The 20,048-nt window shown below is 33.2% G+C and overlaps 1 protein-coding gene across 1 annotated transcript; it reads left to right on the forward strand.

Moving 5' to 3' along the window:
- Positions 1-5,270: 5,270 nt before the first annotated feature.
- On the forward strand, positions 5,271-12,780 carry LOC140986034 (ABC transporter C family member 10-like). The gene is made up of 11 exons (XM_073453986.1): positions 5,271-7,982; positions 8,197-8,517; positions 8,592-8,678; positions 8,985-9,572; positions 9,729-9,893; positions 10,221-10,515; positions 11,096-11,310; positions 11,387-11,692; positions 11,846-11,909; positions 12,131-12,370; positions 12,456-12,780. The coding sequence occupies exons 1-11, from the start codon at positions 5,943-5,945 to the stop codon at positions 12,566-12,568; spliced, it is 4,434 nt and encodes a 1,477-aa protein (XP_073310087.1). The 5' UTR covers positions 5,271-5,942; the 3' UTR covers positions 12,569-12,780.
- Positions 12,781-20,048: the final 7,268 nt, after the last annotated feature.

Consider the following 20,048-nt stretch of genomic DNA (forward strand, 5'->3'; position numbering starts at 1 on the left):
TCATGATAATTTTTATGTTATTGTTAATATAATTATTTAAAAATTTAAAAATATAAACTTAAAAATATATTTATTTAAAAGCGATATATTTATACATATTAATTTTTTGTTATTAAAATATAGAGATAATATTAAAATTTTAAATTTTAAAAACATTTTTCATGATAATTTTTATGTTATTGTTAATATAATTATTTAAAAATTAAAAAATATATTTATTTTACTATATGATAGTTATAAATGAGATAAAAATTTATTAAACTATGTTTTTATTATATTTTTTATTAAATAAAAATTGATTTTTTTGAAGTTGGAGAAAATATTATTTTTGATTTATAAAAAAAACATATTATTTAGTCGCTCTAAACTCATCAACATTAATTATATAATAAGTACAATATAATATTTACACCAAATGTATTGTACGTGTAAAAAATTAATGTATTTTAGAGATTAAAATAACATAATCTTAGAATGGAACATATCATATATAATATCAGGGATGACTCATGAATTTTTCTCTAAGGTTAAGTTTTATGTGAGAAATTTTTTATAAAATATATATTTCAAAGATATTGACTATATTATTGTTTGAACAAAAAATTGCGAAGGCGCGTCAGACATAAGATCGTGCCAAAATTATAAATAATCTGACTTTTACAATCAAGCAAAGTGAATCTCGTTGTTGTTTGTCAAAAAAACCACGGTAAAATTAGCGACGGTTATATTAAAACCGTCGCGAATTTAAACGTAGCGACGGTTTTTACAAACCGTCGGCGCGTCAGACATAAGATCGTGCCAAAATTATAAATAATCTGACTTTTACAATCAAGCAAAGTGAATCCCGTTGTTGTTTGTCAAAAAAACCACGGTAAAATTAGCGACGGTTATATTAAAATCGTCGCGAATTTAAACGTAGCGACGGTTTTTGAATTAACCGTCGCTAAATATTGCAACGTTTTCCAAAATCGTTGTTGTTTGTCCAAAAAACACGCTAATCGACAACAGTTCATAGAACCGTTGTCGTTGACTCAAAAAAAACGCTCAAAGACAACGGTTCAATAGAACCGTTGTCTTTGATCACAAAAACCGTTGTCTTTGACTCCAGAAAGATAACGGTTTTTAAAAACCGTTGTCTTTGACCCACCAAAGAAAAACCGTTGTCTTTGACCCCCAAAAGACAATGGTTTTCGATAAAACCGTTGTTAAAAAGCATACGACAACGGTTTTTGTGAAAAACCGTTGTCGTATGTGTGTTGTTGTATGCAAAAATTCTTGTAGTGAATTCCAACTCACTCGGTAAGCCAAAAAATTAAGAATGAAATTTTCAGATGAAATTCATAAATAACCTTTAATTTAATTATGCTATTACAAATCCTCAAACTTTCACCTTCACATAAAACAAACTATTGATTTCCTCTCGTGTTCTCACTTCTCCCGTTATTGATTCTTATCCAGTTGTCGTCACAGCATGGATCACTACGACACACAATTCAACATTCCAACAAATCGACACCCTTAAACTCCTTCGCATTAAGCCACAACATCTCAAAGAATAGGTAGATTTCCAATTCTCCATCACAAAAACATTTTAGAATATTTCATGTCTTCATTCTCTTGCACTCAAGGTGTTCTTAGATTTTGTGTGAATGAGGTTTGTGTGTCTAAATTTATAAATTACTCCAGATTATCATAGATTTAATGACTTTGAAACTTGATGATTTGAGACTTTCCTTTTTCAACATATGCACAAGGGACTCTTCTTGATGCTTCGTTATGCATTTTCTTTGTAATTTTCACTTGATCATGTGCATATATATATATTTACATCTCTTTTGCTTATGTGCTTGGAAATTTCTGCACATCACATTGTGCTTTGTGGATGCCTCATTTTTACTTTGTATGCTTCACTATTATTTGAGCCTTTGTGTTGCCATTCCCTTGATTTTTCATCCGGTTCTCATTTATTTTGTAGGAATGACCAATTGAATAAAGATGATGATTTGAGAGTTTCGAAGGCCAATGCAGAAAAAAAAAGTATCTTAAATGACAATGAAAATTAAGAAGCTTGTCTCATATGAATGTCACTGGCTAATTCCAAAGAAAAAAATCAATCTTAAATGAAACTTTAGTCAGTGACTGAGCATATACCCATGCAATGCTAGACACAATCTTAGAAATAGCTTGTTTTTCCTTTTGTTCCATAGTCTTTCTCCTCTTATTATTGGCGACTCGACCAACTACACCAATCTCTATCACTTTTAACCCGCCAACACCTCCGACTAACATGTCCTTGTTGCGGCATCCCACCACCCATTACCAATAAACGGAGGAATTTGGCTTCATATGGAAAAAAAGAAGAACGGTTGATTATTACATCATTTTAATGTGATCTAAATCAAAATCCGGGAAAAAAACTTTTTCCCGTACTAGTCTATTAGATTATTGCACATACTGGATAGAACAATTAAAACGTGCGTTTGAACTGCTATTCAGTTTAAAATATTCGAGTGACACCGTTAACGTTATCACCAGCTATAATTTTAAAAGATTCGAGTAACACCGTTATCAGCAGCTATATTTTTTAATAAAACGACGAACGAGTCATATAATTGGTATATTTGCGCCAAATACTAGACATGTCAATATGTTACCTATCTAATGAATGAATATTCACTTTTATATACGATAATTCTTATGGATCTCAAATTAAGTTAAAAATAATAAATTAAACAATATAATATTATAATTGAAATAGGAAAATATCAAAGGTGAAAAAGGACAGCCACCTTCTAATTAAAGCTATGATAGTGCACGCAACTATGTCTCAAGATGATTGACATATTGTTGATCATGTGAAGGGGAAAATAACGTGCTCACGGAAAGAGGAAATAGACCCTAATGAAATGAATATCGTGTTTCTTTAAAACAAAATCAAAATAAATAAGGAAAATACATAAATTTGTCTTCGATTGATATACACTTTAAGTAGTTAAAAAATTTTATTTTTATTCTTTTTGTTGTTTTTTATTTTTTAGCTTTAAGTCATGTTTCGATGGAATGATGACGTGGGTTGGACATGTAATTAGGACGAATACAAATTTTTTTTAAGGAAAAAGATTTTTTGGTCAACTATTTGTCTAATTTTAGGTTTTGGTAAACTAAATTTTCAAATTTTGGTTTTGTTACATTAACTTTTAATTTTTGACTATTTTGATTCAACTGTTGAGACAAGTCAACAATTTCCGATACTACATTAATATTTTCTGATTTCACGTCAGTAATCTGAAAAATTGGACCGAAAGCTAAAAATATTCAAAGTTATATCAAAACCAAATTTCGATAATTTAATTGAATAAAACTCAAAATAGACAAAAATTAGTGAATCAAAAAAGTTTTTATTTTATTTTATTTTAAGTATTATATAATTAAAAGTAGATATTAATAGGCGAACTTAGATAACAATTTTGAAAACTTTTCCTTTAAAAATTTATATTATTATAATATATGTTATTGAAAATATATCACATGTATGATATTCAATTAATGCAAATAGTACACACTGCGTGTGTATATATATTATTTGTTTAAATAAAAATTACCGTACTGAAAGAATTATTCCAATTAATTATAAAAAAAAAACTTGAAAGAATTACCATAAAGTTCTTCGATATATAATAGCCCAAAATTTTTAACATAGCAAATTTGAACATATGAAACTATATGCAAACTGCCTAAATTATATGTACATAATATAAATTAAGATATAGTACCAATAATAAGTATCTTGTGATATGGTCTTACAGATTTTTATCTGTGAGTCGAGCCAATAATGTCCATATTTATAATAATAAGCAATATTTTTGACATAAAAAATAATATTTTTCATAAGTGACTCAAATAGAATATTCGTCTTATAAAATTAACTCAATAAAATAGTCCCAGAATAAATTTTCATAGCACAAATTTGTGATCAGGAAGATTTTTAACGTGCGCCACACGAAACAGTATGTGGACGTTATCAAATTTTTTAATCTATAATTATTGAATTGAATATCATTTAATCAAATTACGTTTATTAATTATTTAAAATTTAAAGATTTCATCCACATCTTAAATTTATTTAACTCTTTTGGTTTTTCTTTTTGTCTTTTTAGTTGCTTTATCTGTCCTTCCAACCACATTGTTCACCACAAGTTTTATTCTAATTTATATCATTAATTTTAATTTTCACCAATCATTTAAATTTTTTAAAGTAAAGTCAACTCTAAGAATATAAGGTATTAACGTTGATTGCGGGATTAAATTTAAAACTTATTTTTAAACTTCAAACTTGTAGTTGACAAAAACTTGTGTGAGACGATCTCACGGATCGTATTTTGTGAGATATATATCTTATTTAGGTCATCCATGAAAAATTATTACTTTTTATGCTAAGATTATTACTTTTTATTGTGAATATCGGTAGGGTTGACCCGTCTCACAGATAAAGATTCGTGAGACCGTCTCACAAGAGACCTACTTTATATATTATACTTTCACAATTATTTAATTTTTTGTTTGTTTTTCACTTACACAACTACAATATTATTATATAAATTATTTCTGAAATATTAAATAATATGAGAGGCAAATTCACGTAATTAGTAGCACAAGAAACATATTTTTGTGAAGTGAAAAAAGTAGGCAAAGGAAATCGATTCATTAACAAGAACAACAATAATGTAAGTTTGTATTTGAATGGAAGGATTTGAACGCTTTTAAGTTCTACGGAACTTCAAATTCCTTTATCAGTAAATTGGATTTTAAGTTCTCACAAAATTGAGATTTTTTTATTTATCTATCAAAGTCTTAAATCACATCCAAATCATTCCATCCAATGAGAATTAAGTATGCATGAGAGTTAAGCAAATAACCAAAATCTGAAATTTAACACAGGCAAGATAGAGTGATACATCTTTGTTTTACGCCATACACACACATGTTGCATTTGGATACCCATCATCATTACTTTAGGACTCTATATAGTGCGTGTTAATCAGTTTTTTTTTAATCATATAACCCCGAGAAATTACACGTATGGCATCGTTCCTGTAATGTTTTTTTTTTTTTTACCTCGAATTCAACAAGCTTGTGGATAGCAAAATCTTGAACATCAAAGATGGACAAGTTCTTGGGTTCTTGAATTTTTTCATCCGTGTGAAGAGGAAAAGAAGAGTTGCTCCATTTGAATGAGAGGAGCAAGATTTCTTGGCTCTTTTTAGCATTGATTGAGTTCTGTTTTTAAAGTAAAAGAACTATTTTTGACGATAATCTTTCTTAGATTGTTTCCCTGGTTGTCTCAGAATGGTTTTTGGAAGGTGTTGATCTTGTTTCCTGTGTGTATAGGCCCACAAAACTCTGTTACACAAATATTTCCACTTCTTGTTGCATTATTGCCATTCTCGATCCATTTCCCCCCTACTTAGCTTGCTGTGTTGTTCAAAGTGTACCTTTCTTTCATTAGTTTAGATTTTGCATGATGACAGGTTTTCCATTCAAATGCATTTTTACATTTATGATAAGCAATGCTTCAAACTTGAATATTCTAAGAAAAATATACATGAAATTTGAATATGGTTCAATAAAGAATGCTAAACTGTCATTGATATGTTGTCAGAGTCGAATTTATAGATACTTAATTTCCATTAAATTTTTGCTTTTTAGGTATTAAAAACTTGGTTCTTTTTGTATTACTTTCATCATAAATAGGCAGATGATTGTATTTCTGCTGCACTTGTGGATCTACTTTTGGGTTTTTGTGTTTTTTCTTTCTTTTGTGTCTGATGATTTACCTGAATTGCTAGGCTTGAAATGTATCGATTTTATAACTAGCTCATGTGAATTGTTGGTTTTGTATCGAATTCAGACTTGCGAAGGCCTAACAAGTTGTGAGGGTAGAGATGGAGAATCTATGGACCGTGTTTTGTGGGGAATCCAACTGTTCAGACAGCAACAAGATCCCTTGTGGCGCTGATTTGATTTTTCGAACACACTGTTCTTCTTGCATCGATAGTGTGTTAAGTCTTTGTTTCGATATCCTGCTCTTCATCATGATTTTATTCACTATATTTTTCAAGAAATCATTGAAATCCTCAAATGTGAGAGCTTCCACGTGCGGCATATCGAGTTTGCATTTAGTATCAGCCATTTTTAATGGTTTTCTTGGATTGGTCTATCTATCTTATGGTATCTGGATTTTGGAAGAAAAATTGAGAAAAACTCAAGATATTGCACCTCTTCTTTCGTGGATAACGTTCATGCTTCATGGATTAATTTGGTTGTTAACTGGATTAATAGCTAGTTTGCAAGGAACACGTTTTCGAAGAGCCTTGTTGAGGCTTCTATCAATTCTTGCATCCCTCTTCTCTGGTATAATTTGCGGGTTTTCACTTTTTCTAGCTATTTTTAGGAAAGAGGTGACATTTCAGAAATTTCTGGATGTTATTTGCTTCATAGGATCTTGTTTATTACTATTATGCACCTTCAAAGGTTATAGACATGAAGGGCATGACGACGACGATATCCACAGTCCATTACTCAGTTCAGCCAGTAATGATTATAAAACTTATTCAGGTAGTGGTTTGAGTCCATTTGCAAAAGCTCGTTTTTGTAGTAAATTTACATTTTGGTGGTTGAATCCATTAATGAAAATGGGAAGAGAGAAAACTCTTGCTGATGAAGATATACCTAGTTTACGCGTGGATGATCGAGCAGAGTCGTGCTACTTGTTATATATGGAGGTATTGAATAGAAGGAAACAATCGGATAGATTAACTGAATCCGAAATCTTGAAGACCATTCTGTTATGCCATTGGAGAGAAATAGTCATATCCGGATTCTTTGCACTATTTAAAGTGATGACTGTCTCTGCAGGGCCTTTACTGCTCAAAGCCTTCATAAAAGTTGCTGAAGGAAAAGAAAGTTCCAAATATGAGCGATACATATTGGTCGCAGTGCTTTTTTTGACAAAGATCCTCGAATCGATATCTCAAAGACAGTGGTATTTCCGGTCTAGACTAGTTGGTCTTAAAGTTAGATCCCTACTCACTGCAGTCATTTACCAAAAGCAATTGAGATTATCAAATCTGGCTAAATTGAACCACTCGAGTGGCAAGATAATGAACTATGTTACAGTTGATTCTTATCGCATCGGGGAATTCCCATTTTGGTTCCACCAAATATGGACTACAATCCTGCAACTCTGTCTTGCAATCCTTATCCTCTTCCAAGCTGTAGGACTCGCCACGATTGCATCTATGACTGTCATAATTCTCACCGTTCTTTGCAATTCGCCGCTTGGGAAGTTGCAACATAAGTTTCAGTCTAAGCTTATGGTAGCGCAGGATGAGAGGTTGAAAAAGATGTCTGAGGCTATCTTAAACATGAAGGTATTGAAATTATATGCGTGGGAAACTCATTTTCGGGAAGCAATAGAAAATTTGAGGGCCATTGAAGAAAAATGTCTATTGGCAGTTCAGCAGTCTAAAGCGTGCAACATCTTCATTTTCTGGTTGTCCCCTTTATTAGTCTCTTCTGCTACATTTGCTACCTGCTATTTTCTTGGTGTTCCGCTATCTTCTGCAAGCGTCTTCACCTTTGTAGCAACTTTATGGCTGGTCCAAGATCCGGTTAAAAGTATTCCTGATGTCATTGGAGTGTTTATTCAGGCGAAAGTTGCGTTTTCGAGGATTGCGAAGTTCCTGGAAGCTCCTGAATTGGAAACCGCGAGTGTTAGAGTTAAGTCGTGCATGAGCGATACAAGTATTTTGTTTCAATCGGCTAATATATCGTGGGATGAGAATCCATCCCGGCCAACTCTTGGAAGCATCAGTTTGGGTGTTAAACCTGGTGACAAGATTGCGATTTGTGGAGAGGTGGGTTCAGGGAAGTCAACTCTTCTTGCTGCAATTCTTGGAGAGGTTCCGATAACCGCTGGCACTGTGAGTAATTTCCCTTCTTTTCCTCAATATTGTAAGGGGCAAAAACACAGTTTACAACAATGGGGAGTGTGACAGGCGAGGAAATTCAGATCTGAGGTCTGACTTTGTGGCAATGATTGAGCTTATTAGCATGGAACTACACAAGTGATTCACCTTTTACAAATCTTAAAAATATACTATAAAAATGTAATCTGTTTTCTCTAACATATTTTAGGTACAAGTACATGGGACAATTGCTTATGTCTCTCAATCGGCTTGGATTCAATCAGGAAGCATTCGAGAAAACATTCTCTTCGGGTCTACCTTCGATAACAACAAATATCAAGATACACTAGATAGGTGTTCACTACTTAAAGATCTCGAGCTGCTACCTCATGGTGATCTCACTGAGATAGGAGAAAGAGGAATAAACCTTAGTGGTGGCCAAAAACAACGGATTCAGCTTGCTCGTGCTCTTTATAAGGACGCTGATATATATCTCTTGGATGATCCATTTAGTGCTGTTGATGCACACACTGCCCTGAGTTTGTTTAACGTTAGCATATTCCCGTTGCAAGTAGAATTTAGTTTTACGCGTTGTATGCTAAAAACTCTGTTGAATCTTGGCAGGAATATGTAATTGAAGCCCTCTCAACAAAGACAGTTTTGCTCGTGACTCATCAAGTTGATTTTCTTCCTGCATTTGATTTTATCTTGGTGAGTTTTTCTTTAGGGAATTTTATTTGTATGAAACTTTTTATCCACCCCTACTTCAGAACACAAACTCCATCCTCGTACAGGTGAAAATAGTTCAGAATGAACATTGAAGGAAATTTTTTTTAAAACTAAATCATAAGAAAATCATAGTTATCAAATTTGATTCCTGAAGATATAATTTTGATTATTAATTCTTGTTTCTGCAATCAGAATTTCATCATAAAATGACAAGATTGGCGATGCATAATGCATGTTGAAAACAATAAAGAATGGTTGCTCATTATAGTACCCCTTCCTTTTGAGCAGTTCATGTTAGATGGGGAAATCTCGCATGCTGCTCCTTATTCTCAGTTGCTGACCTCAAGCAAAGAATTTCAAGACCTTGTTAATGCACACAAAGAAACCGCTGGTTCCAGGAGGCTTTCAGACATCAGTTCTTCCCAACATCTTGGATCTTCTTCCAGAGAAATTCGAAAAAATTATGCAGAAATGAAAGTTAAAATATCTGAAAATGTCCAGTTGATTAAGAAAGAAGAACGAGAAGCCGGGGACACTGGATTCAAACCGTATATTACGTATTTGAAGCAAAATAAAGGATTTCTTTTCTACTCTGTGATTGTTCTGTGCCAACTGGTATACACGCTAGGCCAGATTATGCAGAACATTTGGATGGCTGAAAATGTCGATTCTCCAAATGTCACCGAATTGAGATTGATCGTAGTTTACTTGTTGATTGGACTCGCCATATCACTATTTTTACTCTGCCGAATCATATTCGCAGTTGTTTTGAACATTAGGTCGTCAAGAGCATTATTTTCAAGACTACTGATTTCTCTGTTTTGTGCGCCAATGTCGTTTTATGACTCTACACCTTTGGGAAGAATACTCAGCCGGGTAAAGATTCCATTGATTTTAAGTTGTTCTTTCTCGTTAGTGTTAAATATATCCAAGAGGAGTCTATTGCCTACAGTCTTTCTTGAGCGTGGTTAGAACCCGGGGGCATGAATCCTATGATACTGATGTTTGTCTTGTGAAATTGATATATCACAGGTCTCCGCTGATTTGAGCATAGTTGATCTAGATGTTCCTTTCAGCTTGATTTTCACATCGGTATCGACCATGAATAGTTATGCAAACATGGTGGTGTTGGCTGTTGTCACATGGCAAGTACTGCTTGTCTCAATACCAATGATATTTTTCGCCATTCGCTTGCAGGTAACTATCATCAGTACAGACATACTTCAACTCAAATGTTCAGATCTTCTCGCTTATTTTCTCATTGTAGGAAATTTAATAAGAATAAGTTGAAATTAATTATCTGGATATGCTTGCATATTAAAGCATATGATGAAACAACAATGAGAAATTTAAGAAGTAATTGTTCAAAGATTTTGCACTTCACAGAAAAGTTTTGATTTTAGACCTCAAACTAATTTCCAACATTAAGTTTTAAATTTTGGTGGCAAGATTAGAACATTTTGTTCAATGATTTTCTTTTTCGAATGCCAAATACTGAGTCTGATTTGAATTGCACATCTTCAGAAGTACTATTTTTCCTCAGCCAGAGAGTTCATGCGGATTAATGGAACAACAAAATCTTCTGTAGCAAATCATGTTGCTGAGTCTGTGGCAGGAGTAATTACAATAAGAGCTTTCGAAGAAGAAGATCGTTTTTTCTCCAAGAATCTTGAGCTGATAGACATCAATGGAAGCCCATATTTCCAATATTTTTCGGCTAATGAGTGGTTGATCCAACGGCTGGAAACCCTCAGTGCAGTTGTTCTCTCATTTGCAGGCTTTTGCATGGTTTCACTTCCATCTGGAACTTTTAGCCCCGGTAGGTGAAATGTAAAAAGATGAGTCGGCCTGCTCATGAACAAGCTGGTTTGTTCCACATGAGCTCATGTCGAGCTCAAATTTTTACCAACTCGAGCTTTGAGTTTCTTGATAGCTCACATCAGCTCATCTTATAACTATGTTTATCAGTTTTCACAATATAGAAATTAAAACCAAAATATTGTTCTTTGCATATATTTATTCATGGAATACTATTGCTTTATTAAAATATTATTAGTGATGACATTAATAGATCGTAGCACACGAGCCAAACTCATTATCTGAGTTCTCGGATATGTTCTTCAAATAAAATTTGTTAGGCTAAGCTGCACTTGAGCTTGAGGTGGAGTTTCTTTTATTTTGAACTCGATTAGTCAAAGTTCGAGCAATTGAGCTCAATTCTTTAGTTGGACTTGTGCCTGAGTCTGTGAAATTTCACAAACTTGATTCTAACACGACTTAATTTTACACCCCTATACATAATGTAATACTACAAACATAGAAAGGCGTCCTCTTTTAATTACTCAAATGGTATTACTTTCATGGATTAAGATTTTGTTTATGTTCATATGTGGTTGCAGGATTTATTGGAATGGCGTTGTCCTATGGTCTTTCATTAAATGTATCTCTCGTTTTTTCCATTAGCAGCCAGTGCAATTTATCGAACTATATTGTTTCAGTAGAAAGGCTTGATCAGTATATGCACATACCAAGTGAGGCCCCTGACGTGATAGAAGAGAATCGCCCCCCTGTCAACTGGCCAATGGAGGGTAAAGTAGAGATTCAAGATCTAAAGGTAAACATTTCTTGAGTTAGTTCTAATCTAAAAAAGTATGACATTCTCCCTATATACTGATTTTGAGTGGAAACAGATCAAATATAGACACGATACACCACTTGTTTTACACGGGATTAGTTGCACATTCGAAGGAGGACACAAAATTGGCATTGTTGGTAGAACTGGAAGTGGGAAGACCACACTTATTAGTGCCTTGTTTCGCCTAGTAGAGCCTGCAGGAGGAAAGATTTTTGTAGATGGGCTTGATATATCAGCACTCGGACTTCATGATTTGAGGTCTCGTTTTTGGATCATACCTCAAGACCCTACTCTTTTCAATGGAACTGTGAGGTACAATTTGGATCCATTTCATCAGCATACAGAGCAGGAACTCTGGGAGGTAATTTTGTATTGATTTGATTTCCAATATTTTTGTAGATTTAAAGAAAACTTCTGTTAAATCCATGATCTTGCTTTCAGTTTTTAAGTATGACCTTTTGATAAAAATACCATATAACAATGTCTCCCTTTTTCTTGTTTCATTGAAACTAAGGTTCTTGAAAAGTGTCAGCTCAAAGACACAGTTCAGGAGAAGGAGAATGGATTAGACTTTTTTGGTAAGTGATAGGATCGATCATCTTTTACCAAAACCATATAATAGGTCAAGCGTCACTTTTCAATTGTATTGCATTATTGATGACCATACTAGATCGAAGGAGCAATCATTGTTACTTGTTTTCAATAATTGATTCCTTTATATCAAAAGTTATATATGGTAATAGCGATACAATCGTCTTTTGTTTGAGTGACATTTCGGAAAAATAACATATGACTTCAGTCTTAGAAGATGGTTCAAACTGGAGTGTTGGGCAACGTCAATTGTTATGCTTGGGGCGTGCTTTATTGAGGAGAAGCAAGATCTTGGTACTCGATGAAGCAACTGCATCTATCGACAATGCTACCGACATGATCTTGCAGAAGGTTATTAGGAAAGAATTTGCAGACTGTACAGTTATTACTGTGGCTCATAGAATACCAACTGTGATGGATTGTGATATGGTTCTTGCCATAAGTGAAGGTCTGTATTTATATATAATTCATAATTTCCAACTTGTTGACACAACATTTTTAGAAATAAATTTAAGCATATCGGCATCATATAGGAAAACTAGCTGAGTACGATGAGCCGGTGAAGCTAATGAAAAGAGAGGATTCATTGTTTGGGCAGCTAATTAAGGAATATTGGTCTCACCATGACTCCGCGGAACGAGGCTAGTGCAAGAACTACTTATGTTGAATGTTGCAAATAGTTTGTATCCTGAGTTCTTCATATGTAACCTGTATTTGCCTCTATTCACATCATCTAACATAAGTCTCAGAAGTGATAATTTTGCCTTGCATTTTGGTGTCTCTAATAAGGTTTATTTTCTTTGTAAATATTATTATATTTATCATCTTACATATTAGAAATCTGATATATTTGCTTAACATTAATTTTTGAAATAACATAGTACACATTTATTGTTCAATCACGAGTATCTTTGTCGATGATAAGTATAATTACTTGATCTATAGAATGATTATTTATGCAGTGATAAATAGTTCAGTGATAAATAGTTTAGTTTTGATGGATAAAAAAACTAAACTATTTATCACTGCATAAATAATCATTCTACAGATCAAGTAAGGAATATATATATAAGGAATAAATGGTTTAGTTTTGATGGAATATATCTTCAAACCACCATCATGCATGCTTTTGCATGTGTAATCTGTTTCAATCAAACGAATAGTCGACCATGCACTCTTTTCCTTTTGTTCCATTACTTTCTTTTTTCTTCTCAATTCTCAATTTCTTTCTCCTATTATTGTCGATCCTTTTATCACTTTAAACCCGCCAACACCTCCGACAATACATGTCCTTGTCGCAACCTGAGGTGGTCCTGAGGTGGTCAATATGGAGCCACCGCACAGGACCCCAGCTGGATAGGGTCCCAATTAAAGTGGGGTTAGGGGTATATTGGGTTGGATATTTGGGCTTTGGATTTTATCTTCAAAATTTCTAAAATTTAATAGTGGTTAGTGGGCTTATCAATCAGGCACTTCAAATTTCCATATTGACCCTTAAGGTTAACATTTTGGTCGACCCAAGCAAAATTGGTGACCAAGCTTTGGTCGACCCAGTGCTTGTTTTTGCTAAAACTCGTGGCAGGGGTCAATAAGTGCATTATATTTGACTTGCAGCGAAGGTACGACCTTAACTACAAAGCTCTGAATGAGGACATAGAGCTTACACTTATCAACGTTGCTTGTTTGCTATCCCTAGTTGGGAACAATCCACACCCTGAGAGACCATGGAAATTCACACTTTAATATAAGTAGATAAAAAAAATTCAGTATTTCGGTATATACCGAAATACCGAAATTTTTTAAAATCTATACCGATACCGATACCGATACCGATACCGAAATAGTCGATATACCGTTAAATTCGATATGTGCGTTATTTTGCGGTACGGTAAATGCGGTATACCGAAACTATCGATATTTTTTCCCACCCCTAATTAGTTTATGTAATCAAATAATGAAATTATCTTTATATCATTGATTTTAGTATTAGTTTTATATAAATACAAAGGGATTTTTTTTTTTTTTCACCGGACCCTTGAAAGTCTAATACCGGCCCTGATGCTACATCCCAACACCCTTTACCTATCAATAGGGTAATCGGATGAATTTGGCTTCATATGAAAAACGATGGGTTATCACACCATTTCGATATCATGAAAGATCGTCAACCAGAAAAAATCCCTTTTTCCCGGACTAGTCCATTGCTTTGGATGCTGAAGAATGATACCAAATACATGATAAAAGAAAGATCGTGTTCCCTGTCCGTGGTTTTGTCATTTAGGAGCTGTGATCAAATAAGCATAACTAGAAACATGAGCTGAAATACATTTTATCCTTCACATTTGGTCAAAATAAACATCTGTTTGCTTTATAACATATTTTATTATTTTGATAATTTTTATGATTTCAAATTATATATTTCGATGTTAGAATAAATATAACATAGTTTATTCACAAATTTCACTAAATTTTTTGGATATGATATATATTTGTATATTTCTAATTTAATATGTATTACAATATATATAGTTTACCACATTAATTATTAAACACATTCTTGATTTTTTATTAAAATTTTTAATACCCAAAACTTCAAGTGAAAAACAATATGCAAAATTGTAGTAAAATGCGTACGCATTCCTAATTCTAGTTGGCAATATAATAAACATCTCTAAAATTGAAATAGGAAAAAATATGTAATGAATTTTTTCTTTTTTAGTATAGAAAAATTCAATGTATTTGTATTTATAAACATATGAAAAATTGTAAAAAGTAAAAAAAAAGGACGTCATTAATTTCCTACCCAATTTTCAGGCTAACGATTGATGCTTCGTAGCCCATGCATCTGTCTTTAAATGATTGTTGTATATGACAAAAAATTTTGTGAAGACCGAGACTTTTCCATCTTGCGGCTCGATTTGCGATCAGTTTGACATATGAACGGCGAGTCTCCACGGCGAGATATGAAATCAGTGAAACATGCGAACGGCAAGACTTGCTAACTGCGAAACACCCTTACGGCGAGATACGCGAGCGCGGTGAGAAGATAAACCAATGGCTAGACATGTACCAACTCAATATCAACAGCTCGATTCAAACAGCTCAACACCAGCTCGAGTACAGTGTGTTGCCTAGTTTGATCAGATAGATGGTAACAACTGAAGTTAAGTCTAGTTATGGAGTAGATTTATGGCCTTGTAACGGTTGAATTTAAGGATGATTATGGCCATAATGAAGGTTACCATTTTTAGTTCTTCGCCTCACCTATAAATAGAGCAATGAATGCTCTCAGAATCACATTCTACCATCCCAAATTCTCTCGAATTCGTATTGCTCTCAGCGGCGAGACTCTATCAGCTCTTCGAGACTCTACCCATTCTCGAGCACCAGCGGCCAGAAGCTTCCACGCACACTTTTGTATGTTCAATTTGATTCACGCAAACAACAGCTAGCTTCTTCACGCAACAAATAATTTACAGTAGGTGGGCCTTTGCTTTAAAACTCATATGTATGATTTAAATCGATCGACCATGATATGACCTTTCACTCTTTGAACCCTTACTTCGAACCATCAATTGAAATAATGAAATTCGAACTGTTGATATAATATGATTTCAAACCATTGTTATGATTTGATATCAAACTATTGATTGGTTGTGATATTCTTGAAAAATTCGATTGAGGATATATGTAAGCGTTCATTGAAAGCAGGAAATAAGTTTTTGAAATTTTTGAAGCACGGTTACGATTCGATTTGAAATAGTAAAAGAATTTTCGAAAAATGTGCATGGCCTTGACACGATGGGTAATAATAAACATCATATGACCCCGACACAGTGAGTGATAATAATCATTTTACGGTCCTGATGCGGTGAGTAATAATAACTTATAAATAGCCTCACCCCCTGAGGATGTAAATATAAGGGGATGATCAATAATACCATAGGATATGTGATGAGTTTCGGTGCTAATTTATATATGTATATGTATGAGATCATGATTTTGATACGATGATACCACGCGTGGTAATACTTGAAAAATTTGTTCTTGTACCCTAAGATTAAGAATTTTGCTTATATTTAAAGAATATATGTATATCTTGTTGTTCCATGTTAGATCGGCTCTCACTTGCTGAGTATTTCATAAAATACTCACCTCTTACACTCTCACCCAGATTTGAGCGAGCAACAATTTGGAGAAAAAGAACAAGAATACTTCTGAGGATGGTGATGTAGCCTCATTCGAAGAGGAAGAACATTTTTTTATGTTATTTTTTGTTTATCATTGTACGCTTTTGTACCTTTGTTGATGTTGATTTTGATCATTTGTAAAAACGATTAAATATTTTATAAAATAGTCTAGTTTTGGTTATTTGAATTACTACCACTACACCAAAAACGGCAAACGACAACGGATTTTATCCGTTGTCGTAGCCTTCTTAAAACTGTTGTAACTGAGGGTGTTGTTGAAAGTCAGTTCAACGACAACGGTTTTTATCCGTTGTGATAGGTCATATTTGCGACGGTTTTTGAAACCGTCGCTAAATCAAATTAGCGACGGTTTTATCCCAAACCGTCGCTAAGCCAAAATTAGCGACGGTTTATTAAACTGTCATTAGGTCAAATGAGCGACGGTTAACTTAACCGTCGCTAATTTTGAAATTAGCGACAGTTATCAATTAAGACCGTCGCTAATATTAGCGACGGTTATTAACCACAATTTCCGTCGCTACTTTGTTTCGAAAAATTTAAAAAAAAATTTTAATAATTTAAGAAATCTAAAAAAAACTTATAATTGAAACTAAAATCGTGTAAAAGAAAAAAATTTTAAGTGTTGTCAAGTAGTAAAATCGTGTAAGAGAGAAAAATTTTACGTATTGTGTGAAATTGTATAAGAGAGAAAAAATTTTGAAGTGTTATGAAGTGCTTAGAAAAATTTTAGGAGTTGTGTGAAATTGTGTAACAGAAAAAAATTTTAAGTGTTGTGTGAAGTGATAAAATGGTGTAAGAGAGAAAAATTTTAAGTGTTGTGAAGTGGTGAGAAAAATTTTAAGTGTTGTGTGAAGTGATAAAATTGTGTAAAAGAGAAAAATTTTAAGTGTTGTGGAGAAAAATGGACCGAAAATGTGATATTTATAGACAATTTGCGACGGTTGTTGTTTAAACGGTCGCTATTGGCGACGGTAATGTTAAAACCGTCGCAAGATTTAAATTTGCAACGGTTTATATTTAAACCGTCGCTACTATTAGCGACGATTTTAGAACACTGTCGCTAATGGTAGCGACGGGTTTTGTAACACCGTCGCTAATTTTAAACATGCGACGGGTTTTATTAAAATCGTCGCTAATAGTAGCGACGGTTGTTTTAAAACCGTCGCTAAATTTAAAATTAGCGACGGTTTTTGAAACACCGTCGCGAAATATTGCAACGGTTTCTTAAAACCGTTGTCGATTATCCAAAAAAATACGCTAATAGACAACGGTTCTATCAACCGTTGTCATTGACCCTAAAAAAACGCTCAATGACAACGGTTTTATAGAACAGTTGTAATTGACCTCAAAAAGCGTTGCAATTGACCTCGAAAAGACAACGGTTTTTAAAAACCGTTGTCTTTGACCCCCCAAAGACAACAGTTTTTAAAAACCGTTGTCGTTGAACCCCCAAAGACAACGGTTTTGGATAAAACCGTTGTTAAAAACACACGACAACGGTTTTTCACAAAAAACCGTTGTCGTATGTGCGTGGTTGTATGCAGAATTTCTTATAGTATACGAAGCTTGTTGTTTTGAGAATATGTGATTGTAAAATAACGTCGAATGTCTCCCGACCCTGGTCCCAAGGCTTGACATTTAAGTGGTATCAGAGCTGTCGTATTCATAATCCGGCTGGGAAATTTCTATATAAAATCAAATTTTAGCTAGTTATTCATATCCAACCCACGCTTAGTCCTCGCTTTGATAGGAAAGCTCTGATCTGACTCGTAACCTTACGTAAAAAACTCGAAATCCAACTATTTTGTAATCCCCATGACTTGTACTTTCAATCCAAGATCTTCAGAGTTTCAACTTTTGAGAATTTTTGAGAAAATTTTTGTTCGACCCTCGCATTTGGTCGGTGATCACAATATCGTTAATTGCTGATTGTTTGATAATAACTTATTGCTTTCATTGAGCTATTACTATTTATTTATTTGGACATACTTGTTCAAACATCTTATAAACTTTCTTGCATATAGGATATGACTGAGAGACCTCCTTGTAACAAAAGTGACCCACATTATGCTAACGGTTACTGCATCAACAATGACAACAGCGGAGATGGACCTCCATTAACCCACTTGGGTTTGATAAAGCAAGCAAATAGTGGAAGACTATTTCACCAACCATGACAGCAGCTGGACCAATCACTTGGCCACAATTTCGATAAGCATTCGTGCAGCAGTACTACTTGGCCGAATTTTGACTACAAAAGCTAAACAAGTTTGAAAACTTCGTTCAAACTCCATACATGATTGTATTGGATTACACTTCCAAGTTCAACGATCTTGGAACTTATGCTCCGACAATCATGGTGAACCAGACCATGAAGATGTATCATTTCAAGAGAGTTTGACCAGCATAATTCAGTCAGCTGGCAGTTTACCAACCCACGAGTTTTGTTGATTTGATGGGAGTAGCCATTGGAGCTGGGACAAACATCAAACTCCAAGAAAATGAAAACAAGAACAATCGATCCTTATATTGGCAATCTTCCCAAGGTAAACAACCATTCAAGTGACCAAACCAGTCAAGTGAACCATTCAAAGCCACTCCAATTTCGACCTCTCCAAGCTTAAGGATGTGTTCTTGAAATTTCTGACACACTGGAGAATGCCAAAAGAACTCCGGTGCTTGTTTCAATTGTGGAAAGATGGGACGTCAGATTGAAAATTGTCCCAAACCATTTGAGAATAGGACCAAGTCAAACAATAATGCTACTCCCAACAAGCTGAATGAGAATAAACCAAATGCTCGGGTCTACGCTTTGGCGCATGAGGAATCTGAAAACCCAGACGAAATGCTAGCAGTTACCATTCTAAATCAAAGCAAAACATGTTTATGTACTATTTTATTGCGGTGTTACACATCATTTATAGCTACGAGTTTTGCTAAGAAATTAAGAGTTTAGCCTAATAACTTAGAAGAACCATAATGACATCATCATAACTCAATCAAGAGTTACTAGTCTTTATTGACAACATTTTTGTCTACTCTCCAAGCAATGGAAACCTCAAGGAACACCTCTGGATTACTCTCCAGATCATAAGTAACGAAGAGATTCATGCCAAATTCAATTAGGAAGTTGGATTACTAATATTTTTCAACGGCGATAACTTTTCGATGATCTGAAATTAATCCAAAACTGATTACAAAATGGAAAGAAATCGTTTTCTGAATCCAAATACTTCAATATTATTAGTACTAGTATTTCACATGTGCGATGTGCGAAGTGTTATTTTATGTAATTAATTATTAAAATTAGTAATTATTATTGTGTTTATAAATATTTAAAATTATCGATATAATATAATAAATATATTTAGATTTTAGATATTATTATAAGAAATTATTATATAAAAATGTTTATGCCATGTGAGATAACGCTCAAATGAGGATAACAAATTCTATCATTAAATGTATTTCTTCATTTTGGTTGAGTGAAACTGTTAATGATAAAAAAAAAAATTAAAATAAAATATTTAATAAATCATATATTATTTTGTTTATCAAATTTTTAAACAATAAATCAAAGTTTTTCATAAAAATCAAAAAATTGTCTTATATTATATGTGTAATTTTGATTAAAAATTTTAATTATTTTTAGGACATATTAAAAAATATTTATATTAAGATTCTAATTAAGATTAATAATAACAATAGTAATATAATATAAAAAAATTTATATTTTATTTATTATGATAGAGAGTAATAAAAATTAAATATATGAAAGTAATACAAAATTTAAAACCATAATCGAAATTAAAATAATTTAAAAGATACAAATACTTAAATATAGTTTATTTTTCAAAAGATATCAAATTATATATATATATATATATATTTCTCCATGATAAATTTATGATCATT

Source organism: Primulina huaijiensis, chromosome 10, assembly GCF_012295235.1.
Source record: "Primulina huaijiensis isolate GDHJ02 chromosome 10, ASM1229523v2, whole genome shotgun sequence".
In the NCBI taxonomy this organism is placed as follows: Eukaryota; Viridiplantae; Streptophyta; class Magnoliopsida; order Lamiales; family Gesneriaceae; genus Primulina; species Primulina huaijiensis.